The sequence below is a fragment of the Leptonotus elevatus genome, chromosome 5, assembly GCF_054856555.1.
Source record: "Leptonotus elevatus isolate MCC_2025b chromosome 5, RoL_Lele_1.0, whole genome shotgun sequence".
NCBI lineage: Eukaryota > Metazoa > Chordata > Actinopteri > Syngnathiformes > Syngnathidae > Leptonotus > Leptonotus elevatus.
The window spans coordinates 193,569-220,655 of NC_141243.1; the positions used below are offsets into that span (position 1 = coordinate 193,569).

Below are 27,087 nucleotides of genomic sequence, written 5' to 3' on the forward strand. Positions count from 1 at the left end.
AATGCCACTGCTCGATTTTGTTTGATTGACTTCTTCTTTCAATTATTTGGCGGAGCGCAAGCAACTTTCAGGTCCATTCCTCGATGACGTGTATTTATCCTTTATTCAAGGTGAAGCTATAGATGCGTATCAGTATTTTAAAACTGCAGATCTTTTCTTAACACTCTTTATTGAATCACAGAACAAGCACAGAAAATGAACAAAATGGAAACATTAAGTATATATTAGTTTGCTGCGCAAAGTGATCATATCAGGTTTCACATTCAAATCGCTTCTACAAATAGAGCGTTCTTGTGATCCACGTGAAAGTGTGTGATTTTTGTTGTTATTGTTTTCCCATTTCAACCAAAATTCTTTGTTAAGATTCCTCATAACAAATTCACTGGAATCTTTCTCGATCCAGAAGCGCTTTTCAACTGTCGCACTTGCTCATCAATGCTTGGATCATATTGGAGTCCTATTTTAAAAGTCACTTGCTCAGAATAGACCATGCAGACTTTTTTCCAACTACAAAGCCGTTCCAATATTATGACAAGATTCTTGCGCAAGGTGCTCCATTTTCTCGCCCCTGCACCCGCACAGGCAAAAGACGCGCAAAGGTGCGAGTTTTCACAGAGCATTTTGCCATTTCGTAGCGCATCGATGAGAAACGGTGTGTTTTGGCACCTTTGACCGAGTGGGTCTCGAACCCACCGTCTTTCGCTTCGGCGGCGTTTTACTCCATTCCTCCGCGCCATTAAATAGTCACGCATAGATTATTCATCCTTAGCATAAAAGCCAACTTGTTTAAATCGACTTCACTTTCTGGACTATGTTGTACCCAAATCATTTTGGTGTCAAAAATTAGTGTATAAGAAACATATGAGGCGGTGCAAAGTGAGAGCTCATGACTGTCATAATAAAGTGCACGACTCACCCAAAATATATATATTTTTAAATAAAAAATTAATTCAGGTGCAATTTATGGGAAATGTAACGGGTTCATGCTACATGATGAAAGCAGGACATTGAAGTCGAATGCCGCACGAGCGATTTCCTCTTCGCAAACCATTTGAATGAAACAAACGTTGGGTCCGCCACAAGTCCGACTTGGACCGCGTCAATCACTGGCCACGTGCCCTTGAGCAGCAATGACACGTTGACGGCGACGCGCCATGCCGGGCTGAGGCGCGGCACGGCGCTCTTCTTGAAGGTCAGCTGTCAGGTCGCCGCTTCCGCCGGTGGAGTCGCAAGACGTCGCTATGGAAACGTTGCGCATTCCGGTCGAGTGACAATCGAAATCAAAAGGAGTCCGTGTTTGTGAATTGAAAAGAGCACAGAAATATCCCTAATATATATACAAATATACAATATTTTCCACTGCGTCCACCTGTGAGTCATGATGCGGGGTCAAGCTGACGTCGCTGTGTAGCGTCCACTCGGCCTGGTTTCGGAAGAGGACGACTTCTGCGGCGCCTGCGGGACAAAAAACGGGAAACGTCGATAACATGATATGTCGGCCGATTTTGAAAACCAATCGCACGTGTTGGCGTGATCTTGTTGCTCTCGCTACTCGCAAGTCGTCGTTTTGTGGGCCCGTATTGGAACGCACAATATTTGACGGCGTTGATGTCATTTACGATGAAGCACGCGAGGTCAGCAACGCAACGCGTTGAGCGGTCTGAGCCTCCGCGTTGACGTTCATCTGACAAAATGAAACCGATGGTAGCTTAGCAACTGTCCGTCACCCACAAACAGGAAACAGGAAACAGGAAGTCACAGAAAGGAGGGTGCGCTTAGCGCTGTCACGATTTCGAACAAAGCATGCGAGCGAGAAGTGCGATAAGGAGATGTGGCGTTTGCGACGCATGACGAGTGGCGGCCGTTCGACGCCAGCGACAAGATTTCAATACATTTGGAGGTTGGAAACCGCGTAATATGGTTGACATATAAGATGATGCTAATCGTTGTCGCTGACTTCTTCCTCCGCCGCTTGGGCGCAGCGTGATTGGTCCAAAGGAAGTCCACCGGGCCGGACGCCGCGGGCTCAAGCCGATCCAAGACATCGTTTGTTTTCACGTCAAGGAAGCATTTGCATTGCGGAAAGATCCCACGTGTCGCAATTGTCAGTGTACGCTAACGCTAACGCTACCCGGCGGAGGCATGCACTTGCACGCCTGCAAATAACGAGGCCCGGCATTTTGATTTGGGCCCGCCATCAGCCCAGCCCGACTCCTGACCACTCTTAACTACCGCTCATGTTTATTGCTGTCGTGGTCTGTGTTTTGGTTTTTGTCAATGTCAATTTGTCCTCCTGCGCTCTCGTGTGTCTTGTCCACGTGTCCCTCGTTGTCTCTCGTCGTCTCATTGTTGATTTGGCGCTTTGCCTTTTTCTTCATGAAATCCCCTTTTTGACTGCATCCCTGCCTTGCTCCTTTTGCTCGCTGCATTCGAGTCCAGCTCGCTCCCCGACCCGACAATTGCTTCTGTTTGCTCTCTATTTTGTTCATGGATTAAGGAGCTGCCCCTTCTAAATTGTGGGCCGGACTCTCGGGGTAACATGACGCCAAATAATCATTGAATAACACCACAGCGGCCCCCAAAGACGCCGGCCCGGCAGGCATCTGCCCCGCGTGCCAGATGGCCGGTCCAGCCCCGGATTCAGCAGTGGACAATTCGGACTTTCTGATATTTCACCAAATGCAAATCTTCTTTATAAATGTTGCCAATTTGGGCTTAACAGAAGAAAAGTATCATGATTTTAAAAGCAGTGCTGCTAACGTCTTTGTTTATTTATGTCAAATAAATAATGAATGAATAGACAACAATTTCCTGCAATGGTTTTAATTTCATTCGCTGTTTTTGAAGCCATTTTATGCAGCGCACGACGACGATGACGATGATGATGATGAAGAGGATGAGGATGAAGATGATGATGAAGAGGATGATGATGATGATGATGATGTCCTTTCAAGTGGGTCGAATATTGCGAGCGGAGTTTTCGCTCCATTTGACAAGCAGCATTGAGCGAGTGTGGCGTCGCGCGCGTGCGCGCGCGCGCGGCCGCTTGATGAAAGGCCAACGAGAAGCGCGCTCGTGCTCGCTGCTGCCGCGGCCGCGCGCATCCCGCCCGTCGTCGACGTCTCGTCAAGGCGCGCGACCATCAAGGACAGGCGACGCGAGCGTCCTCCTCTTCATCAACATCATCTTCATCGTCGTCTTCGTCGTCTTGAGGTCATCTGGACCGCAAGACGGGAAGGTGCGCGTGCAACAATTGACGTGTTGCGCGTGCGCGCGCGCGAGGATCAACAGGACACAAGCAAACAACAGCAAAAAAAAGCACAAGAGACGAACGACTCGACATCCGACAAAAACCGCGCGAACCTGTTGGCCGACGGACGCGCCAAGGAGACCGGAAGCAGCTGTGCTAATTGATCCGAGGCGCCGACTTTTATTGTGGAAGGGAAACCCCCCAAAAGTAAGTGCTTTTATTTTGGAACTCCTGATACGAGTTCCTTCTCTGCCAAGTGACGTCATCGTTCCCGTGGCGCCGAATGAGCCAACTGCTCAGCCGTGCGCGCGCGCGTGTCGCGCAAAGCGCGTGCTGGAGTGTTCATTCGCGTAATTGTGTATTTGCTTTTGTATGTGAAGCACACGTGACTCACGTGACTTTAGTGTGTGTTTGTGCGCTTCAAGTGTTGTTTTGTATATAAAGTGTGTTGTATGCTTTGTCTTGCGCGTATTAAAGTTTGTTGTTGTCTGAGTGCAAAGTGTTGCGTATGAATTGGGTTGTTGTGATTTATGTTTCAAATCATAAAAACGTGTGTTGTGTTTGTTGTGTATTAGCGTGAAGTGCAATTTGTGTGTGCTTTTGTGATCCAATGCGCTGCCGTGATGTGTTCGTTGGCGCAAAAAATCGAATGTCCGATTTTTCCTGGAACTTTCTCATTTGAATCTGAAAATGTTCCGACAATTGACTGCTTTTAAGGGTTCGTCGTGCAAACGTAACCTTCCCAAACAAAAGACGAGTTGTAAAGCCTGCGGCGGCCATCCAGGATTCTTGCACTTCAACCTTTCCACGTAACAACAACTTTTCTAAATCCAGACGACGATTTCGATTTCTCCATTTGGTAACTTTTTTTGAAATGGCCGCGAATCAGATGGATTCGCCGCATTGCCGAGTCGGGTTTGTTTTGTCGCGTCGGCGTTGTGACGATGCTCATCGGCGGTCTTATGCCCCTCCCACCAGTGGAGGTGCGAGCCTCGCTGCTGCTGCTGGCGCTGCACTGCGGCGCGGTGGCGCTGTGCGGCTGCGAGCCGCGCGTGCTCAACGTGGGCGCCGTGCTGAGCCAGAAGCGCTACGAGCAAGTGTTCCGCGACGCGGTGGCGCACGCCAACGCCGCCTACGGGCGCGACCGCTTCAAGATGAACGCCATCGCAGTCACGCACAAAGCCAACGCCATCCAGATGGCGCTGTCCGTCTGCGAGGACCTCATCTCCAACCAGGTCAGCACCGAAGTCACGCGTGGCCGTTTGGCGCTTTCCTTCGCTCGATGTCGGTTTGTTGCGGGTTCAAATGGCACTTACGAAATTCGCGCAGAAATCACGAACATAAATGACGCGACTCGTGAAAATCCGGAAACGTTTGCTTTTATGTCTCGCGGGCTTTTTCTGCGTTGAACTCATGAAGAAAATCATTCAAAAACGCTATCATTTCGTCCTTACCTTATAAAAGCGAATAATGAGGGGAAAACGAAACTGCCTGGCGGGGAAAACGAAACTGCCTGGCGGGGAAACGAAACTGCCTGTCGGGGAAAAGAGCCCGGATGTCGAAAGTGCGGATGTCGACGCAACAATCGACACGCAGCAGCTCCAAATAAGTCGCAGTCGATTCCTTTGAACGCAGCCTGACGCTAATTGGCTCCGGTGACATTTCACCGCGACGCGGCACGGCTGGCAATCGGCGAAAAACGTTTGCGTTAACACAATTAGAAAGAAGAGGAAAGGACATTTTACGTTGACAAAATCAACTCCAAGTCGAGCAACAACAAAATGTCTTCTGCTTTCATCTTTGTCAGTGAATTTCGTGTGCGAGCCTTTGGAACAGTTTGCAGAAGCAGAACTCGAACCTGTAAATTGGCAGTAAACTACCGGCAGCATGCTGTTATTTTACAGCGCACGACTGTGACCTAAAACAACAGTTGAAGACTGAAAAAAATAATACAGTGCTGTGCTGTTACAAAAATTATTATTATTCCGTCAAGCCTTCATTTGCATGTCGTTGTTTTTTGACACACTAACAAAATGACCGCTCATTTACGGCAAACTACCGGCAGCTCGAATCGCCAGTAGCGTGCTGTTGTTGTGCAGCGGATTAGCCCAAAAAGAAGACTTCCTCCATGATGGGGTGATGCCACGGAGGAGGCGGGACTTCCGACTTTCTCACATCACTTCCGGTTTGCGATGCGTGGGCCGCGTCCCCTCGGATGCGCGTTCCCGTCGACGGGTGCGAGTGTGTCGACTGTCTCAGTCGTCGACGTGACGTTTTCGACAGGCCGAGCGCCATCTTGAACTCATTCATGTTGTCATATACTTGACATCGCGCGAGCGCAACACTCGCCCGCGCTCGCGCTCGCGCGCGCGTACGTCGGAAAGCCCCAAAACGTCGTCCTTCGCAAATCCACTTTACACCTGACCTGGATTCCACCTGTGGATGTCTGGCTTTCCCCCCCTCAAATCTTTTACACCTACGGAAGAGGATGAGGGCCAGTGATGAGAAAGAAAAAAAGTTTGTCAGGATTCTGACTTTAAAGTGAGAAATCTGCCAACGTTTTTTTCTCTCTCGAATCCTCTTCCGCAGGAATTTGTTTTAAATGAAGCGTTTTCTGTGACACACGAGCTGGATTTGTTTTGCGCTTTTTCAAATAGGATCGGACATCGGTATGAATAATATTATAAGGTCCAAATGACGCGATCGCCGGTTAACCTAACCAGTAACCAGTAACCGCGGTAGAGTTGTAATGTGCAAGGAGAGAAAAGCTGGACGTTGAATTTCCTTCATCGCGCCGGAATTGAGCGAGCGCGCGCGCGCGCCATTTGCGGCTCAAAGCGGGCCAACATGGCGGACAGCTTAAAGACGTGGCGCCTCGGTCGGCGCGCGGGCACACGGGGATTACGCACGCACGCACGCACGCACGCACGCAGATTTCCGGAGAGCCACCGTGCTCCGCATGCCCCTCCCTCCCTGGCTGACGTGGAGGTGTCGCGCGTGTGCGTGCGTTCAGGTGTACGCCATCTTGGTGAGCCACCCGCCTCAGTCCAACGACCACCTGACGCCCACGCCCGTGTCTTACACGGCCGGCTTCTACCGCATCCCCGTGGTGGGCCTGACCACGCGCATGTCCATCTACTCCGACAAGGTGAGCGCTCGCCGCCGCCGATTTGCCGCCGATGCCGCCGATTTGCCGCCGATTTGCCGCCCTCACCACGCGGTCCCGCCCCGCAGAGCATCCACCTGTCCTTCCTGCGCACGGTGCCGCCGTACTCGCACCAGGCCAGCGTTTGGTTCGACCTGATGCGAGAGTTCCGCTGGAACCACATCATCCTCATCGTCAGCGACGACCACGAAGGACGCGCCGCGCACAAAAGGCTCGAAACGCTCCTGGAGGAGAAGGAGACCAAGGTGACGCACGCGCACGCGCACGCGCAAAAACAACCATACGCACTTAAAAGACACGCACAAAAAGCACACATTCATGAAGCCAGCGTGGACACGCAAACGTTCACACGCTTGTCTCTGAGGACGTTGCCATGGCGACAGCAGACGCCGCGTCCGTCTCACGTGAAAGCGTGAACGCGTGACAGCGTGACAGCGTGAGGCTGTTGTCCCGGCGACGCGCTCATGAAGGCAGCACTCGCTCGGCAGACATCCTGGTCATCTTCCTGCTTCTTCTTCTTCTTCTTCTTCGTCTTCTTCGTCTTCATGTGACGAGAGCCCAGTAGGCCGCTCGCTGGCCACGTGCTAACAGGAAGTGCTAATTGAACGCTGTCTTTTTGCTCACCTGTTGGCGGGCTCGCGCACTGCTCCGCTCTATCAAAACAAACAGGTGAGATCATGTCGTTGCACAAGTGTGCACCCCCCCCCCTATTGCAACCGGGAATGTGGCTTCAATCCCATTCGAGCTCATATCAATGGACGCTAACATTGCGTAGCGTTTGTTCGTCATGTGACACGATTCATTCATGAAGCGTTGTAAGAAGGTGTGCACACTTGTGCAAGCACATTATCTGTTGTGGAGAAACAATTTGAAAGGGGTCGTCCGTCTTGGTCTCGTTTTGTTTAGGGTTTTTTACAGGGGGGTGTGGACTTCTGCAATGTTAACGTCACGTGAAGAAAATCGTCGACGAGACCGAAAATGTGAATTACGTCATCGCTAATGCGGAATATCAAATTGAAAATTGGCTTGGCCTTAACATGCTGGAAATGGCGTCTGTCATTTAGCAAGCTAACATGCTAACGTCTGATCAATGTCGCGTTTCAAGTCTTTTGTTGTTGTTGGATCGTCCTCATGTCAACTTCATGACATTCACATGACATTCGTGGCCCGCTCAAGTTAAGCTAACGAATCATTAGCTCGGTGGGCCACACCCCTTTTGAGCCTACGGCGACGCCGCGCTCCGTCGAGCGCGGCGAGGAGGAGTCTTGCAAGTTGTGATGTCTTTTCAATTGTTCCCATGCATTGCCCCCACCAACATGGCCGCCATATAGTTTCAACAGCGTATCGCATCGCCAACATGCTAGCTGAGCATCATCGCTAACAATGATTTTGCCTTCCTGCAAGCGTGTACTTGTGCGTGTGTGTTGGGGTGGGGCGTAAACTTCCCGACGCTATGCTAGGCTAAATGCTTGCGCTAAGCTAAACTAACAGTGTGATTTGTATGCAAAATGAAAGGTGTGAGTTTGTCCGCTCCAAATATGTCTCTCCTGTCGTCAGCTCATTTGCATATCAAACAAATGAAAGCGCACAAAGTTTGACAAACAGGTCAAGCCATCGACACTAAAAGAAAACACACATCTCATGCTGATGACATCACACGCGGGCGTCCAATCACGGCGGCCGATGTCATGTGTCAGGTGCGCGTGTGTGACGTTCTCTCTGTTGTCGCACGACCATCAGACTAAAATCAGGAACTATGAAAACGTGGAGCAACACGGCTTTGACTTCCGGAGAACGCCTAAGGTAGAAGATTGTCGAAGGTAGAACGCTTGCATGGTCTAAACGCCGCACGCCACCCGCCCGACCAATCTCGTCGACCGGCCGAAGCCCCGCCCACCCGATCCAGAGATAGCCCTTATCCTGGAGGCAGCCATCTTTCTTTTGGTTTGTCATGACTGGGAATGCGGGACAGACACGCCCCCTCCCCCCACCTCCCACCCCCACGTGAGGGATGCATGCGGGGTCTGATGGACGCCGCCCACCGGGCGGGACCTCCCACTCCTCTGCAAACACCCCCTTTCGAGTCTTTGGTTTCATTTGCGCTCGCTAACATGCTAACATGCACGTCCCCGATTGGTTGGTTGGAGTCTTGCATGTCCACCAGCTTTCACTTCCCGCTCCCCATTGGATGACCCCCCCCCCCCTCACCCCCCCTTCCCCCTGCACAACTGATGATTATGATTGGTAGAGGTCCGGGGGGGGAGCATGGTCACAGCGGGCGTGGCTAACGCAGCATGTGCTATGATGTGTTGTGACGTCTCCGTGTGGACTTCAGGCCGAGAAGGTTCTGCTGTTCGGTCCCGACACCAACCTGACCGCCTTGCTCATGGACGCCAAAGACCTGGAGGCCCGCGTCATCATCCTCTCCGCCAGGTCAGTCAGCTGAACGCTAACAGCTAACCTGCTAACGGCTTACTAGCTGCTCGTCCCGTTGATGTTGACCGCTAGCTAGCTAGCTGCTCGCTGGTCTCGAAAGTCGCGTCGCTTGACGAAGTCCGTGTCGGAAGAGACAAAGACTCGCACAATTTCAACCATTTTAAAGACTCGCTTGATTTAGTCAAACGAAGTCACGCGCTTCGTCCTTTTCAAGTGGCTCACCTGACGAGTTGACCCAAAGCCAACGACGTGAGCCAGATCGTTGGCCTAGTGGTCGAGTGTCTGCCTGCCCTGAGACCGGGAGGTCGTGGGTTCAATGCCCGGCCGGGTCAAACCAAAGATTGTCAAAATGGGACGCATTTGCCTCCCTGCTCGACACTCAACATTATTGGGGGGGCAAATTTGTGACAATCAGTGGTACGTTCATGAATTAACTTTAATTACCCGAGTAAGGAAAAGTGGTTCTAAAAATAGACGGACGGATAATTGACTTAGTCAATGAAAAGTGAGTCACGCGACTCCATTGGAAAGTCGTCGGTTCAGTTACGTGACTTCATCGATGCAAAACGAGTCTCGTGACATCGAAAACCGAGTCCAGTCACGTCGTTGACTTCGCGTGAGTCACTTGACTTCGTCCATTTTCAAATCGACGTTCCAACGATTCACGTGACTTCAATGATTTGAAGCAAGTCACTTTTCTCAGCTGGCGTTTGAATCCGAGCTCCAAATGAAAGAACCAATTGAGCCGGAATGCGCCGACGAGCCCGACGTCGCTCTTAAACATATTCGGATGCTTGTGAAGTCTCGGCGAGCAAAGAGTGCCGCCGCGGCCCAAACGCGTCAGAGGCGAGCGATGGAAGTTCAAGCGTCGCCAAAAGAGAATTCTTCGCAAGCGAGTCCTTAGGAAGAGTTCAGCAGGTCGTACTTCAGGTTGGTCGCCGCGGTGACGGGACCCGACTGGCGTTCAGGCGGCATTTAAGCGAGCAGCCGGCGGGCGGGCGGGCGGGCAGCTAGCGACGAGCCGATGGCCAGATAGCAACATGCTAAGCTAACACAAGTCCCGTTTGTTGTGTGTTTGTCCTGCGTCTGTTTGGTCGCTTGCCGGCGGCAGCGAGGACGAAGCGGCGGGCGTTTACAAGGCGGCCCGTCATCTCAACATGACCGGTTCCGGTTATGTCTGGATCGTCGGCGAGAGAGAAATGAGCGGGAAAGCGTTGAGCGAGGCTCCGGACGGTACGCAACACGCGGCGGGCGGGCGGGCGGGCGGGCGCTCTTCTTCCTCTGCCTGTCTCCGTTCTGCTTCCATTCAACTTGTTCTTCCAACGGTTAGCATCCGGCTACGTTAGCAAGGGATGGCGAAGAGCTGCTCGGCTAACGTTTGCCACCAGATCAGCGTCTAGTGGCAAAGACGAATTGATTTACGCGAGCGCCGCATTATCAGACGGATCATTGCGCTCACCTGAGTGTCGTCTTCCTGCGGAAACGCAAAAGTTGGGACTTCAAAGCTCAACGAAGTCCAGATTTGCTGAAAGAAAGCGGCTGTCGTCATTTCTTATTGCTTGAGTATTTCCGGTCGCTGCGTCAAACAATAAGTATGGGATAAAAAAAATAAAAATCTCAAATGAAAATTACAATCAAAATCAAATTGTTGACAATCAACAAACTTCGTCAGTCATTTGGACTTGTTGAAACTGGAAGAATTAGTGATGGAAAATATTCGCAGTAAGATCAAAGATCATTTTTCTGGTGGACTGATCTGAATTCTTGGCTGGTGCATCGCTGCCATCTACTGGCGCCTGTGCATCACTCAAATTGTTTCCAAGGAGGAGACGAGACCCCCGTTGGAAAAAATCCCAGCAAATGACTTAGCACAGAGCGAGGCAAGTTGGGTCCGAGAGAGCCGCAGTCCTGCAGGTTTTCGATGTCTCCCTCCTCCAACACAGCTGAGAGGCTCCTGCAGAACGTAACTATGAGCTGATGATTTGAAACACTTGGGTTGGAGGCAGGAGACCCCGAAAACAAGCAGGATTGTGGCTCTCTAGGACCCAACTTGCCTACCCCTGAGTTAGCAGATAGCCACATTAGCAAGTGGATCATGGCTAGGCTAGCATGTCGCTTGATTAGCAAGTGGATAGCCACCAGGTTAGCATGGAGCTTCAGTACAAGTGGATAGTGGCCTTGCTAGCATTTAGCTTCATTAGCCAGTGGAACCCGAGTCGCCCCAAAAAGTTGTTGTTGCTCATGAACGTAGTAGACCGTTGCTACGGTTACCCACGGATGGAAACATGGCAGCTGTGATGCGGGAAGCTAATGGCTAATTAGCGTCTCTCTGCTTTGATGTTTTTTGCCGGTTGAGGGTTTAAACATGGCCGTCATGTTTGAATGCGTCAATCATGTTGCGCGTGCGCTTTTGTGTGCCTTTCACTCTTCTAACATCTTTTGTCTGTCTCATCTTCTTTAGCTTTTTTCTCCTCACCGCCGCCTGTCTGCCTGTTGTCGTGTTGCGCCGGCGAGGGCGCACTCAAATACAGTGACCCCTCGCCCCTTTGTCAAAGTGTATTTGTTTGGCCTTCGGGTCCATTAGCTTCATGCTAACAAACACATCATGGCAAATGCCATCGATGGGCTAACAAGTACGTCAACGATATGTAGCGACAACAAATATCACTTGAAGCTCCCTGAGCCATTTGGAGTAGTTGTGAAAATTGTGGGGGGGGGGGGGGGCAGACTTCTTGCATTGCCACGGTAACCGTGATGGTGGTGATGTCATTGTCTGAACAAACAAACGCCGGTAAGACAACGCCGACGCTTTGCATCCTGCCTTTGGTTGGGCCACGCCCGCTGGGACGCGGTCCAAGTGGGTAACGCGCACACGTCCGTCGGTGACCGCTGACTGGCCCGTGACGGCACGTGACCAGGACGTACGCCTGTCCAGTCGTCATGTCAGCAACTCATCCAATTTGTCGGCTGCATGGCGTCACTCCCGGCGCGACTCCACAGCACGCACGCACGCACGCACGCACTTGCACATGCATGGGCTGTCGATCAATGCCACTCATCTGAATCTATGAATGCATAGCCGATAGGCCGATAGGCCGATAGGCCGAGACTTTTGAAGCCGCCATCTTGCTCCTCCCAAGAAACGTTTCCCGGCATACCATCCTATACATTTACAGTATTGAACATATGAGACAATACTTCAGACATTTTACAACTTGTATATTTTCTATTATAACTGTAATTCAACAAAAGATGCCTCTGCCAAACCTAATATTGGGGTCTAAGGAACTGAGCCATAAAAGAAAAGGGGGTCTTGAAAGCAGCACATTCCGTCCACTTGTTCATTTTTAAAAATGTTTATTTTTCATATATTGACCCCCCCGGCCATATACTGACTGCCTACGAGCTGTATTTGTCTCATCTGTACGTCTACCGTATAGTTTATGCAGTAGTCTGCTGGCGAGGTGGGAGGAGCAAGATGGCCGCCCTGTGACTTCAATGGCGTGTATGGGCTCGCCAGTCCTATATTCAGATCAGTGGTCAATGTGCTAGCGGCGAGCAGCATTGACAATCCATTCGTATGAAAGTCCGTGCGCACCGGGAGTCGCGCCGGGAGCCGCGCCGGGAGTCGCGCCGGGAGTCGCACCGGGAGTCGCGCCGGGAGCCGCGCCGGGAGTCGCGCCGGGAGTCGCACCGGGAGTCGCGCCGGGAGCCGCGCCGGGAGTGACGTCATGCAGTCGACAAGTTGGACCTTCGTCGGAAAACGCAGCCTTGTGAATTTGGACACAGGCATTGTCACGTGACGATCACGTGACAAGTCGTCACGTGTGACAACAAGTCCTCGCGTGTGGAAAATGCGATCATGTGATGCTTCGTTGGCACACGTGACAACTTGCCAGGTGTACGTAACTTGTCGCCTCGTGTGTTGTCGCGTCAGCAGGTCGCCATGTGACAACTTTTCCACGCAATCATTTATGCATCGTCACGTGTCAACCAGGTTTCACGTGGCGTGTTGAACACGTTTCACCTCCTTGTCACGTATGAAGACGTTTGTACCATTGTCAAAAAAAAGTTGCATGGTCACGTGTCAGCAAGTCATCACATGTCGATTGGATGTCACGCATTGTCACATGTCATCATTTGTCGAACCAGGGCTGTACGAAATTTCAGTGAAAATGGCTGGCCAAAGGTTCAAATTCCAATTCCACCATTCAGCGTCCTGTGGGGGCGGAGTCAATTCAAATGGATCCGTCCTGGATTTTGCACAGCCCCGGTGTCACATGCCTGCAAGTGTTCGTCCCGACGTGTCGTCACTCGTCAGCACGTCGTCTCGAGTTGTCCCGCGTTGTCCCGCAATGTCCCGCATTGTCCCGCAATGTCCCGCATTGTCCCGCGATGTCCCGCATTGTCCCGCATCACTGCGCGTTGTCACGTCCACACGTTTGCATGTGCTGAAGGCGTCTTGACAAGGAAGGCCTGTCTTCACATCCTGTCGTATTGCAAACGGGTGTCACCCAAAAAAAGAGCTCATGGACTGAGGTCACGGGACCGTCCCGCACGTTCACCTGAGGAGGCGGGCTCACCACCTGTCAATCACAACAAGTGCGTGCCCAGTCCAAATCGGGATGGCGAGCGATTCCTTGTTCAGAGACCTTCGGCGTGCTTCACGCGCGTCTTCACCAAACACATGAGGAAGAACACAGACCGCGATAGCAAGTTAGCGTTGCTTAGCCTAGTTAGCGTTCCAATCATCATTTCCCGCCAAAATGAAAGATTCACAAGAACATCATACTTGTTAGTGTAAGTGCTAACAGAGTCTGTTAGCCGTAGCTAGAAAGTAGCATTAGGTCATCAGCCAGTTTTCAAGGTCATTCGAATGAAAAATGCTAATGGTGGTAGCTAGCGTTAGCGGCTAGTGTCAATGGGGAATGCAAACAGTGTCGGTCAATTTTCATGACGGGTTTTCTGTGGAGAATAAAAAGTTTTACAACGGATTTGCTATCCTGAATGCTAATGTTGTTAGCCAGTAGATTTACATGCTAATTGTGTTTGCAACACTTTTGACTGTTGCTTTTTTCCCTCTCCATTGGCGAACGCTAATATAATTGTGAGACAGTATCAACGGGTGTTTTCCGTATTTTTTTTGCCAGTTTTGCTGCCGCTGCTGTATGTACTCAGGGGAATGCTAATGCTGTTAGCCAGTGGTAGTCAGTGGAACGCGCTAACCGTGTTCAACACTTTGAACGTTTTCCGTCAGCTAATGCTAACAGTGGTAGCCAGTTTGGACAGGCGTTTTCAGTGGACGAATGGCGGCAAAACAGTTTGCCAGATTTGGTGCTATTAATGCTAATGCTCGTCGGCATCTGTTGAGCATCTGTTATTTTGTTCGGCAATGCTAACAGCGCTAGTGAAGTTTGCGCTGGCTCATGTGACTGGTGAAGACAAATCTGTTGAGGTTTTTAATTAACAAGCGGCTGTGAACTCCCAGCATGCATTTTGGCGCCTGGAGTGTCTGGCGCTGTAATCAATTAAGGGCATGGGTGTAATTAGCATGCGCGCGTGTGCGCCGAGGACGCATTTAGCGCTGCGCGTGTGTAACCCGTGCGCGTGTGCGTGCCGGTGCAGGCCTGCTGGGTCTGCAGCTGATTAACGGTAAGAACGAGTCGGCGCACATCATGGACGCCGTGGGAGTGGTGGCGCAGTCGCTGCTGGAGCTTCTGGACAAGGAGAACATCACGGAACCGCCGCGCGGGTGCGTGGGCAACACCAACATCTGGAGGACGGGGCCCCTCTTCAAAAGGTGAGCGGGTCGTACAAAGTCGGTGCAAAATGGCGAAATGACGCGAGAGCGCAAAGAAGAAGCCAAAGGTTACGTTCACAAAAGTTCATCGTCCGTTCTTTGACTTTCAGCGCAGATGCTTTCAAACGTGCAGTTTACAAACAATGACCAAAAGTGTGTCAACATTTCGTCACGTCGTCATGTGACTTGAAGTTTGTCAATGTGCGCGCGTGTGTCGTCACGTTGCCGCCGGCCACCAGGGTGCTGATGTCGTCCAAGTACGCCGAGGGCCTGACGGGCCGCATCGAGTTCAACGACGACGGCGACCGGCGCTTCGCCACTTACAACATCCTCAACTACCAGCAGAAGCCCGGAAGACTTGTACAGGTCGGAATCTTCAACGGATCGCAGGTGGGAGGCGGGATATCGCGCGCGCGCCAGTGCACCTGACAAGACCGCGCGATCACGTAGTGCACGTTGATGCGTGTGCGTGACAGGTGGTGATGAACCCGCAGAGGAAGATCATCTGGCCCGGCGGGGAAACCGAAAAGCCGGTCGGCTACCAGATGTCAACCAAACTCAAGGTAACGGGCTAACGTGCTAACGTGCTAATGGATGCGCGCACTAATGTTGCTAACAGGCTAATGCACTCGTGTGCTAATATGCTAACATGCTAATGGATGCGCGCACTAATGTTGCTAACAGGCTAATGCACTCGTGTGCTAATATGCTAACATGCTAATGGATGCGCGCACTAATGTTGCTAACAGGCTAATGCACTCGTGTGCTAATATGCTAACATGCTAATGGTGGCGCGCACTGATGTTGCTAACATGCGTGCAGATCGTGACCATCCACCAAGAGCCGTTTGTTTACGTGAAGCCCACAAAGGCGGACGGAATGTGTAAGGAGGAACACACGCTCAACGGAGTCCTCATCAAGAAAGTTATCTGCACCGGACCCAACGGAACCATCCCAGGTCTCACGCACCCACGCACGCGCGCACGCACGTCGGCACGTATGATGTGTGCACAGAACGGGCTTTTGTGCGCGTTGCAGGTCAGCCGACGGTTCCGCAGTGTTGTTACGGCTTCTGCATCGACCTCCTCATCAAGTTGGCCATGAGCATGAACTTCACCTACGAGGTTCACCTGGTGGCCGACGGCAAGTTTGGAACGCAAGAGAGGGTAAGAAGCGGCTGCCGAGGTTTGAGGAACGCGTCAGCCATCCGGTAACAGCGGCCGCGTCGGCACGCGGGACCCGTCTTTGCCAACACGCGTGTTTTTGTGCGCGTCCTCGCCTTCGCCTGCTGGTTGAAAGAATGCATGACGGTCGCGCCTTTCAAATGGCTTCATAAGTTGCTTTTAAAAATGCTAAATTGTTGATTTTTTTAAATAAGCCTGCCTCCGACGGACGCTTTGTTGTGAAAAGTTCGCGCGTGCGCCCGCAGGTGAACAACAGCAACAAGAAGGAGTGGAACGGCATGATGGGCGAGCTGCTGGGGGGTCTGGCGGACATGATCGTGGCCCCCCTCACCATCAACAACGAGCGCGCTCAGTACATCGAGTTCTCCAAGCCCTTCAAGTACCAGGGACTCACCATCCTGGTCAAGAAGGTAGGAAGGCGGGCGGACGAGGACGAGGACGCCTCGGGTGCGATTGTGAATGCGTGCGTGCGTGCGTGCGTGCGTGATTGCAGGAAATCCCCCGCAGCACGCTGGACTCCTTCATGCAGCCTTTCCAGAGCACCTTGTGGCTTCTCGTCGGCCTGTCGGTCCACGTGGTGGCAGTGATGCTCTACCTATTAGACCGATTCAGGTACGAGGGCAGCAAAGGAACCACGCCCGAACCTCTCCCCGTCGCCTTTGTTTACAAACAGCCGGCCACAATTTAATTTTCTTCTCCGGCCGAGCTCAGCAATTGATACGACGCGGTGATCAGGTGTGCTCTTTATGGCGTTGCCCCTCCCCCATCTGCGCGGGTCAGGAGGTGGCGAAAAAGGTGTCGCTTCAAGGGGTTCGATGGCTCGTCAAGGGGCGTCAGTTTAACGGACGCTCCCAATTTGTACCTGGAGCTGCTAGAAAATTGGAAGGGTGCCAATGTGAGGGCGGCGGCCCAGTCACGGGCCATCGGACCCTTGAAGGTACAAATGCGACACCTTCTTTTGTCATTCAGGTGAGACCGCGTCGGATAACGTCACGCATGACACGTTTACATTAGGGCTGTCAGGCCAATAACCTTTTGAATCGTAAATAATCGCATTCATAGCTAACTCACGATTCATCGCACATTTTAGATCTCTTCTAAATGTGTTTCATGCTCTTGTCAATATAGAAGTGGAAAAAAATGTTCAACTAATGGAAATATGGTGGCATTAATAGCCATTTCATAAGAATTCATCAAATTGAAAAGTGTGATATTGATTGTTTTGTCATTTTTCTGCCACGAGATGGCATCGTTGCATTTGTAAGACGAGTGGCATTTTTCTTTTCATAATAAGAGCTGTCTAATCTTTAACATGAAGTCGCTTGTGAAATTCTCTACATTTTTCAAATAGTAAAATACTGCTTGATTCCAGTCTCCACAAATACATGCAAATTATTATTCTATTTATTACTGCTACATTTTGACGTGGTTGCTTTTCCATTAATCGCGCGTTAAATGTGTTTTTGTGGCGAAGAAGAAACTTGAAATCAACTCAAAATGAACGCACTCATGTTGACATGTATGCAGCGCTGTGACATGTTGGCTGCTAGCGTGTGCTAACGTGCTAACGTGTGCTAACGTGCTAACGTGTGCTAACGTGTGCTAACGTGTGCGCGCGCAGCCCATTTGGAAGGTTCAAAGTGAACAGCGAAGAAGAAGAAGAAGACGCCCTCACCTTGTCCTCGGCCATGTGGTTCTCCTGGGGAGTCCTCCTCAACTCCGGGATCGGAGAAGGTAAGGCCCGCCCGCGTGGACGCAAGCGTGTGCGTGGAGCCGACGTGTCCTGAATGAAGCCTGTGCCCCCCCCAGGAGCCCCGAGGAGTTTTTCGGCCAGGATTCTGGGAATGGTGTGGGCGGGCTTCGCCATGATCATCGTGGCGTCGTACACGGCCAACCTGGCCGCCTTCCTGGTGCTGGACCGGCCTGAGGAGCGCATCACTGGCATCAACGACCCCAGGGTCAGCGACACGTCGCGGTCGTGGCCTCGGCTTCGTCATCGTCATTGCGCTCACGTCCTCCTCATCTTCATCTTCATCCCGGCTCCGTCATGGTCACACCTGGCGAGGACGTCCGGTCGGGGCTGGCGAGGACGTAGTGTTCATTTCGTCAACCAAAACGAAACAGAAATATGTTCGGCGACGCATATTTTTCACCAGACGAAAATTCGACTGGACGAAAACCTTCATTAATAAACAATAAGTGGGACAAAATCAGTCTGCGTTTTCGTCAACTGATGAAGACGAGACAAAAATGTACTTCAATCCGTAAAAACTAAATTTTAGTTCATGAACAAAAATGAGATGATTTTGTCAAATGTTGTCTCTGCTAATCAGTCATGTGACACTCAGTGACACGCCCCCTTTCAAATCTGCAGCTCGCCAGCGTGGGACAGACAGGAGGCGGAGTCACGGTGAAAGGTTCAAAAATAATTATATGTAAGTTATTGTTGTAACGTAAGATTAATCCACCAACTATAACGTTCCAACAATAATGCTAATCCGACCGCTAACTAATGCTGGCTAACTTACTAGCTCGTAGCACGGAGCCATAGTAGCCGCGTGTTGATATGTTGATGGAATTGTTTATCAAGCAGAGGTGGCAAATCCAGGGCCAGAAGGTCAAAACCCTGCCACGGTTTGGCTAGCTAACTAGCTCCCATGGTACTTGTTTACCTTTCAGGGAGCTAGCTAGCTAGCTAGCCAAACTGTGGCAGGGTTTTGACCTTCTGGACCTGGATTTGCCACCTCTGGTGTCAAGTTGTTGTTGTTGTTTTGTTTATTTTTTTATCAAAAAGATGAGAGATCATTTGATATGAGAGATCGTTTCAGATCTGAAAAGTTCAACATAATCTGCTGACAAAAAATATCTATATAACAAAAATGCTAGATTTAAAAATGCACTAAATAAAATCGAGATAAGGTTGATGATCAAAACTAACAAGCGTGATTGAAACTGGACCAAAACTGAGACTAAATTTCACAATGGCGGATCAAATGAACACTACAATGGAGGCAGTGGCGCACTGCTGCCCCCTGGTGTCCTTTCCCCGCATGTGAAGACTTTCAAAACTGACATGAAATTCTTCTGTTCGTTGCAGTTGTGTGGTTTTCCATCACCGCCGCCCTCGTGACGTCGCAGTCGTCAGGACACCAAGCCTTCGTCATCATCATCATCATCATCATCATCATCATCATCATCATCATCATCATCATCATCATCATCATCACGTCCCCCAGCCGTCATCTTCATATCGTCTTCACCGTGTCGCGGTCACGCCACGGTAACGTTTGAATCTTCCAACTGTGCTCATGTGGAGTCGCGGCAAATACCTTCATAATAATCATGCATTCCATTTATAAAATGCTTTTCGAGACACTCAAAGACGCTTTACAGCGGAACAAATACACGATTTAGCCGAAATGCTCTCAATACGTTCGGTAAACATTACACGTTTTTTTTTTTTTTTGCATTTTACAATGAGCTCCCAAGTATGTTTTAAGTGCACTTGAAAATATGCTTCAAGGAATTCTGCCAGCGCAAAATGTTGCCTCCACATGGGCACGGGTTCCGCGTGTGCGTTCGTGTGGCTTGGCATGAGCCGCATTCCGTTCTGTCGGCAAAAATCAAATCAGCATTTTTAGATACAGTCTTTGAAAAAGAGATGATTTGTATGTTAAGAATATGTGCAACGTCAAGTTGCCATTGCTAGTGAGCTATTTTTAGAACAGCCTCCAGCAACTCATGTTGTCCTTGGGGACACGCTGGCACCTGCACATGGACACGTTTTTGTTGGATTTGAAGGACAACGCAAGAAGCTGCGGAGGCTCCCGTGTGTCTCTTTCCTGCGCTCACCAGAGAAGTAAAAAAACCAAAAAAAACAAGTCCCGCTCCCTCTCAAAAAAGGAGGGGGGGGGGACGCTCATTAGCGGTTATTGGACACTTTTTTAAGGGCACGCTAAATGGTCAAAGCGGGTGTGCGCGCTTGCGTGTGCTTCACATGTTGTGATGAGCTTCAACATGCATTTTGCATGCGTGGGCTCCGTTTGTCCTGTTTTTGACGACGTGTCCAATGCGTGTGTTTTCAGCTGCGAAACCCGTCGGACAAGTTCATCTACGCTACGGTCAAGCAGAGTTCCGTGGACATTTACTTCCGCCGCCAAGTGGAGTTGAGCACCATGTACCGGCACATGGAGAAGCACAACTACGAGAGCGCCGCCGAGGCCATCCAGGCTGTCCGAGACAAGTGAGACGGACGGCCGACACTTTCATGCGTGGGAATGTCCTCACTTTTGCTTGCCTTTGTTTTTTAACGCTCCATACTGGGACCGACGACCCCAGCCAGAAAAATTCTGGCCCCGGATGGCCGCAGGATTTGGATGTTTCTGTCCTCCAACACAGCTGATTGCGATGATCAGAACTTTCGGATGAGGACAGAAAGATCCAAAACCCGAAGGCGCAAAGTCTGCCCGCCTTACGTATAGATTCGTGTCGGGATGAATCGATATCGAATCGAATCGTGACCTTTGAATCGTGATGCGGATCGAATCGCCAGGTGGTCGTTGGTAATTCGCACCCCCAACATCTGCAAAGATCACGCGAGGCCGGCGTGTATCGGTTCAACGGGCCGTCCGAGAGGGGCGGGGCAGGCCGCGCGCAAAATGGCCGCCACTGTCCAGCCTTGTATCCCAAATGTGTGCGCGCGTCAGTTAACGAAAAATAACAAACAAACTCACACTAAAATTCCCAAAACTATTTTGAAATAAAATAAAAACAAAAATGCTTTTTCAAAAAACGAAAAATAACTGAAACGACATTTTATGTTTACAAAGCTCACTAAAACGTAAATGATAGCAAAAACGTCCTTGGTTTTAGTCTTTGCTCATTTGTTTAACGCATGAGCCTTTGGGGACGATTTGAAGCGGTTGGAAAGTGACGTCATTTAGCAGCAGCCAATAGAAAAGCACCTTCAGATGACGTCGCTCAGAGGCGACAACAAAACGGCAGGTTCGAAATGAGTGACTTTTCTCATGATTTTAACATTTATTAAATATTGCGCACAAGCAGAAGTGACAGAAAGTCAAAACCATGTCGCAGTTTGGCTTTAACGCCAGGTGCTAGCTAGCGAGCTAGCTCCCTGGCTAGCTCCCATTCACTTGCTAAGGAGCTAGCTAGCTAGCATCAATGGCTAAAGCCAAACCGTGGCAAGGGTTTGACTTTCTGGAGCTGGATTTGCCGCCACTGCGCACAAATAATACACATTTAAAACACAAAACGGAAACTAATACTGAAACGAACGAAAACGAAACGAAAACTAATAAAGACAGACTTAATGTGTTGTTTTTTAAAATCAGAAGCAACTGAAATGAAATGTCCCAAACGATCTACTAACCCTGTTGTGCGCTCGCTCGCTCGCCCGCCAGCAAACTACACGCCTTCATCTGGGACAGCGCCGTGCTGGAGTTCGAGGCCTCGCAGAAATGCGACCTGGTGACCACCGGGGAGCTTTTCTTCCGCTCGGGCTTCGGCATCGGGATGAGGAAGGACAGCCCGTGGAAGCAGAACGTGTCGCTCGCCATCCTCAGGTGGGCGGCCGCCGCCACCGCCGACGCCGCCGCCGCAAACTAACGCTCAACCTCGTCTGCGGCTCTCAGTTCGCACGAGAACGGCTTCATGGAGGACCTGGACAAGACGTGGGTTCGCTATCAGGAGTGCGACTCCCGGAGCAACGCGCCCGCCACGCTCACCTTTGAGAACATGGCAGGTGAGTGGCGGCGGCGCTGTGCCTCCTTTTGCACTTCCTGGCTCCATCTGGCGTCGTCCCTCTCGCCGCCGTCCAGGCGTCTTCATGCTGGTGGCGGGCGGCATCGTGGCCGGAATCTTCCTCATCTTCATCGAGATCGCCTACAAGCGCCACAAGGACGCCCGCAGGAAGCAGATGCAGTTGGCCTTCGCCGCCGTCAACGTGTGGAGGAAGAACCTGCAGGTGAGGAAGGCCGCCGTCACGTGACCAAAGTCACGCCATGACCACCTTTTTTCCCTCCTGGCGTAGCCGTACCCGACCGACATCACCGGGCAGATCAACCTATCGGATCCCTCCGTCAGCACCGTGGTCTGAGGCCACGCCCACTGCCACGCACAAGCAACACGTCCTTTTATTTTGCTCGCGTCAGTCTTGTCGTGGCTTCCCTTAATCAATAATAGTTCTCATCATGCGTTTGTAGGTCACGCTGGGAACAGGAAGTGACTTTTGTCAATCCTTTTAAAAGATTCCTCCAGCAATATAGCAAACGAGCAACATCACTTGCTAGCTTTAGCAAGTTAGCTTTACGTCACTGGCTCCCCCCCCCCCCCCCCCCCCCAATGCTCCCATGGCATGCTGGGATTGATGATGTCAAGGAACGTGTATTATGATGATGTCACTCCGTCTACCTCCACTGGCCAATCAACGCAAAGCCATGTCCACCTGCCGCCAAACGTCGCGCTTTCAGCAACTTGTAGCACATTCAGTTAGCAGCTAATGTTAGCATGTGTCGCTGCTTTTCCTGACGGGGGGAGTCGCGGGTCGTCACGTACGCACTTTTCCGGGTTGACACGGATCAATGTGCCGTGCTTCGCCACAAGGACATGGCCGGCGAACGCACCTTTGTATTGCCAAAGCGCTTGGGCTACAAAATGCCAAGAACGTATTTGAAGGCGGCTCGAAAATGACCTTTTGGAAAGATTTGTTTTTTTCCCCTCCTTTCAACACAATCGGATTATTTATTAAAGAAATGCCGAATATTTAGCACAGAAGAAACGTCGATCATATATGACAAATATTTAATAGATCACATGGATTGTCATATTATCGTGCACCTTCCATATTCTGTAGTTTGTGTGAATTCGCACCAATGGAGGAGCGGAAAAGATTGAAGATAGGCGTCGTCAAATGACAGATGACAAATCTGATGACTTGTCGGCCTCCATTTTGTTTTGTCTCCAGCGTGTCCAGCTCACATTTGGTTCAAATTCCTTTTTTTCCATTTGTGACTCGCCTCTTGATCGTCGCATCTTCTGATGGTGCAGTGAGGAATTCCCACCAGCAGGTGGATTTGGCGCTTTACTTTACTTTATAATCGCGAGGCCCCTCCCCGGACAACTGGTACGAACACAAACAATAGTTAGCTAAGCGCTAGTTTACAATCCAAGTCAAAATGCTAATTGATGCTGATGCGCTTTTTTCTTGATTTTTTTACATTTCTTATCTGTTGCTTGCAAAGGCCTGGTACGCACACACACACACACACACACACACGCACACACACACACAAGTCGGAGATCATTCCGGGCTGCATTTGGCCCGACTTTTCCCGCCCCTGAGCCAGGACGACGAATGTTAAAGTTAACGTGCCGCTGATTGTCACAGCCACCGAAGTGGGCCGGAATTCTTCTCCGCATTTGAGCCGTCTGCCGAGGAGGCGGTGAGCAGCAGCAGGAGCCGCGCTCGGGAATCATTTGGCGATCTAACCCGCAACCTCGGGGCAGACACTCTACCACGAACGAGGCCACCGAGCTGGTTAAATGAGCAAAAGGATGAGCGCACAAAACGTTTGAGCGGTTTCCTTTTTTGATGGTCTGAAGCGACATCTGGATGCGAGCCGGAGGGCAGCCATCTTGCGTTGCCTCTGACAACTCGTGTTGGCTTTTGACTGAAAACGCTTATCAGGGCGTGTTTCCCGCCAGGATCTCCGGCTGGAGTCACATGAGCTTTCCAAAAAACAACAACAATCGTTTGACTGTCGGCATTCCAGCGATATCTTTCGGGTGTCCTGATTTACAGAAGTTGTTTTTCTTCTTCTTCCTATTTGGAGCCATCTTGGACGAACATTTATATCCTCGCATTCTTAGCGATGAAACGTGCATGCGTCGCTTCTTCCACACTTGTCGGCACAAGCCACCGGATGCCGCGCGCGGCGTTGCCATTTTCGCCGTGGAAATAATGTGAAGACGTCGCCAAGAAAGTTAGCGTATTCAAGTTCGGCCATCTTAACAGTTGGCAACATAAGATGGCCGCCGGTGCCGAGTAAGCCGCATTAGCGGGCAGTCCATCTTTTTCTATGCATGCGTGAGGTTGTTGTTGTTTTTGGACATAATGGTGGCTTCCTCCAATTTTCTCAAGCAAGTGTTGTCGGTGCGAAACCTTGGCTAAAGCGACGGCGCCGTCCTTCTTGTCGCTTCCCAGAGATCGCGCCAGCGTTGTGCCTGGGAGGACTCGTTTGGGCATCGGCGGCGGAGCGCCATCTTTATGTGCGTTCTTGAGATTGTCTTCAGCAACTTCGTGTGCGTTCGGGGGCGCTTTTGTGCGAGCGTCGCACGCCTTTCACGAGTAGCAAACGTGCTGATGTTGCTCCGTTTTCAACTTGACCAAACGTTTTCTGACACGTGCAGCATTTTCAGCTAGCATCACATTAGCGTCTTTAGCTGGCTAATGCTATTCCATGCTAACACACTTTTGGTGTTGGCTAATGTGAGAATGAAATCTTGGTGTTTTTTTTTTCTCATGCTAATTGTGCTACTTTTGCATATGGTTAACTTGTCGTTCAAGTTCAATGCAAATTTTTTTAAATCAATGCTATTTGTTAGCGTGCCTTGGAGTCGTGTGTTAGCAACAAGTTTCTCACGGCAAGCGGAAGTCCTGATGTTTATGTCAATCAGAATTCCAGAAGAATTTCACATCATTTTCCTTTTCCAACTAAACTGACGAGGCACGTGTGACCTCGTGCGAGCTCAGCAGTTTAACTGGACTATATTGCGCAATACGTGAAGGTGCCGCTCTTTTCGCACCGACGCGTTACTGTTGCTCTGTCCTCGGACTTGTTTAGGTTTATTGACGTTAAAGTTTGTACGTCATATATTGAACCAAACGCGCTTCGTTTGTGCTAGCACGGCGGTAGCCAACGTCCGGCGCGGTCCTTCAGAGTCGCGGTCCCGCCTGCGACTTTTGAGGTCTTAAAAAGGATCCTCATCTGTGTTGGAGGAAGGAGACATCAAAAACCCGCTGGACTGCCGCTCTCCACGTCCAGCGTTGCCTACCACTGCGCTCGCTTATTGCTAACACACGACCTCAAGGCACGCTAACAAATAGCATTGATAACTTTTTCTTTTTTTTGCATTGATGATAACTAACACGGGTGCAGCAAGAAGTCCGTAGCCGCCAAGCATAATAACCCGAGTTGCTTCCAAACGTTTTGGGAAAGCAGAAAGGAAAAGGCGGAGAGAAAAAAACTGGGTCCAGTTGCCTCAGTTCAACCTTTGACCTTCAAGACTCGACACACGAAAAGGGTGGAAAAAACCCAAACCCCAAAACATTTCCATCCTTTTTGGCAAGCACATTTCAATATTTGATTGCTTTTGTGACTGTAAACGACTTTGCAATCGTGCGATTTGGCTGACGATATACACAAAAGATGATTTTCCAATCGGTGAAATACAGACTTTATTTTACTGCAGTTCTGCGCTCACGTTTTTGTGTTTTCAGCAAGTGTAGGCGCGTCATCGGCATACATGCGCCTTACTGCCCCCTGGTGGCCGCAACCGGCACAGGCGACAATTAAGTCAGAACAGCCCAAGTGGAAGAGTGTTGACATCCCCGCCAAAGTGGAACGGTTTGAGAAATGATAAAGGAGGCTTGGGAACGATGACAGAGGCTGTGGGCGTGTCCCTGCCAAAGCCACGCCCCCTCCACTCAATCAGGTTTCACCGTAACGACCCGGAAATGAAAACGGATGCAACTTGAGCCGCTAAATTGTTTGCGCTTCAAGCCTGCGGCCGCGTTTTCTTCCACGCCGTGACGACAAGGCGCTCGAAAGCGGCCACGCCGGCGCCGAAGATGTCTTTCGTAGCGAGCTCGTTCAGCACACATGGCAATTGTGCCGGATAATCGCTGATGCAAAGTGGCCGCATCGGCGAGGACGGCCACGCTTGCCCGGCGTTACCTTTTTAGTGGGGGACAAAATGGGGGAAACTGGAAAGGCGAGTCTTCACGTAAACGGACAAAATCAAAAAAAAGGCGCGTCCCTCGTCCAACTTTGGACCTGAACTAAACTCAAACCAAGACCAGCTTCGGACCTGATGTAACTTTAGACAGGAACCAACTTTAGAACTCCAAAAGATGAGCCAATAAATCAAGAGGCGTGTCTTTCACGTCTTTGAATAACAACATGAAAGCATTGATGCGAATTGACTGATTTTGAAGTTGTTTAGTTTTTTGGATGATTCTGATGATGTCTGCAGTTTCTCCAAATGTTAGCTTGTCTTTTAAAAGCCAGTTGAAGCTACGCTCGCGACATTTCCATCTCGTCAACCTTGGCTTGCTAGCAAACATTTTTACAAGCGCATTTATTTTGTGAATACTAACCAATGTAACCATGTAGCAACGCGTTAGCCTTTAGCTCAGCGACGTCGTCATGACGCACGCGAAGCGAGAACACGTTAGCGCTAACGCCACCTTTGCGTGATGTCGTATGCTAACGTACAATCCATTTGTGTTCTTTTTCTACTTCCTGTCTTGAAAAGTGTGTAACGTGACTGTAGAGGAAATATGTTCATGTGAAAAGAAGCGTTTCTGACTGTAAACAATCAGTGTCCAAATAAATGATGACGATTTAAAAAAGAATAAAAAATCATGCGTGTCCAAATGGAAGTTTCTGATGTTTATTTGAGTGCAAGCCTTCTTAGATGGTGTGGCGCTCAATCTCCTGCTTTCCAGCGTTAAGTATGGATGATGAAAAATCGCCTTTGGGGCCCCAAGCCCATTCGAACCATTCGAACCATTCGAACCACAAGACTCGAAAGACTGCAGTTTATAACTGAAGAAATAAGAACCTATCTTGTCGAGAGCAGCAGATTTCCATACTTGCATTTATGAATAAAAAATAAATAGCCCTAAGTATTAACAAATTAATAGTACAAAGGATCTTTTTAAACGTACTCCCTAAAAAGACAAAAAAAAACAACCATTTTCCCATTTCAACGAAAATTCTCTGTAAAAATGCCCGCGAACAAATCGAGTCAAATCGTTCCAGAAAGTCCGAGTGTATGCACAAATCCAGAAGAGATGTTGAATTGTCTCTGGGCGGGTTCCACATAAAGAGCAACTTTCGAACCTTTTGAACTTGGGTCACATGATGGTTGGCTGGATCATATTTATGTAATATTTTTAATGTCACTTACTTCACCTTATTTGTAAGCAGCAAATCCTTATTTGAAATAG

General features: G+C 50.1%; 1 protein-coding gene and 1 long non-coding RNA gene across 5 annotated transcripts; one reads left to right on the forward strand and one right to left on the reverse strand.

The window, feature by feature from the left end:
- Positions 1-237: 237 nt before the first annotated feature.
- LOC147173121 (uncharacterized) lies at positions 238-3,434 on the reverse strand. The gene is made up of 3 exons (XR_015094892.1): positions 3,364-3,434; positions 1,370-1,455; positions 238-1,239 (listed from the first exon to the last, which is right to left on the reverse strand). It is a non-coding gene; the product is annotated as an uncharacterized LOC147173121 (long non-coding RNA).
- grin1b (glutamate receptor, ionotropic, N-methyl D-aspartate 1b) lies at positions 3,025-26,512 on the forward strand. Of its 4 annotated transcripts, XM_086076707.1 has the most exons (21): positions 3,308-3,457; positions 4,229-4,485; positions 6,264-6,398; positions 6,485-6,661; positions 8,157-8,219; positions 8,752-8,849; positions 9,964-10,085; positions 14,478-14,652; positions 14,892-15,042; positions 15,129-15,215; positions 15,475-15,610; positions 15,691-15,818; positions 16,082-16,246; positions 16,330-16,448; positions 17,458-17,570; positions 17,646-17,794; positions 19,922-20,079; positions 21,257-21,418; positions 21,488-21,597; positions 21,674-21,819; positions 21,886-26,512. In XM_086076707.1, coding segments are annotated over exons 1-21 (2,718 nt in total). In that variant the 5' UTR covers positions 3,308-3,456; the 3' UTR covers positions 21,952-26,512. The 4 variants fall into 4 exon arrangements, with proteins under 4 accessions (XP_085932831.1, XP_085932832.1, XP_085932833.1 ...); XM_086076705.1 differs by lacking the exon at positions 4,229-4,485 and having other exon boundaries at positions 3,025-3,457; XM_086076708.1 differs by lacking the exon at positions 8,157-8,219.
- Positions 26,513-27,087: the final 575 nt, after the last annotated feature.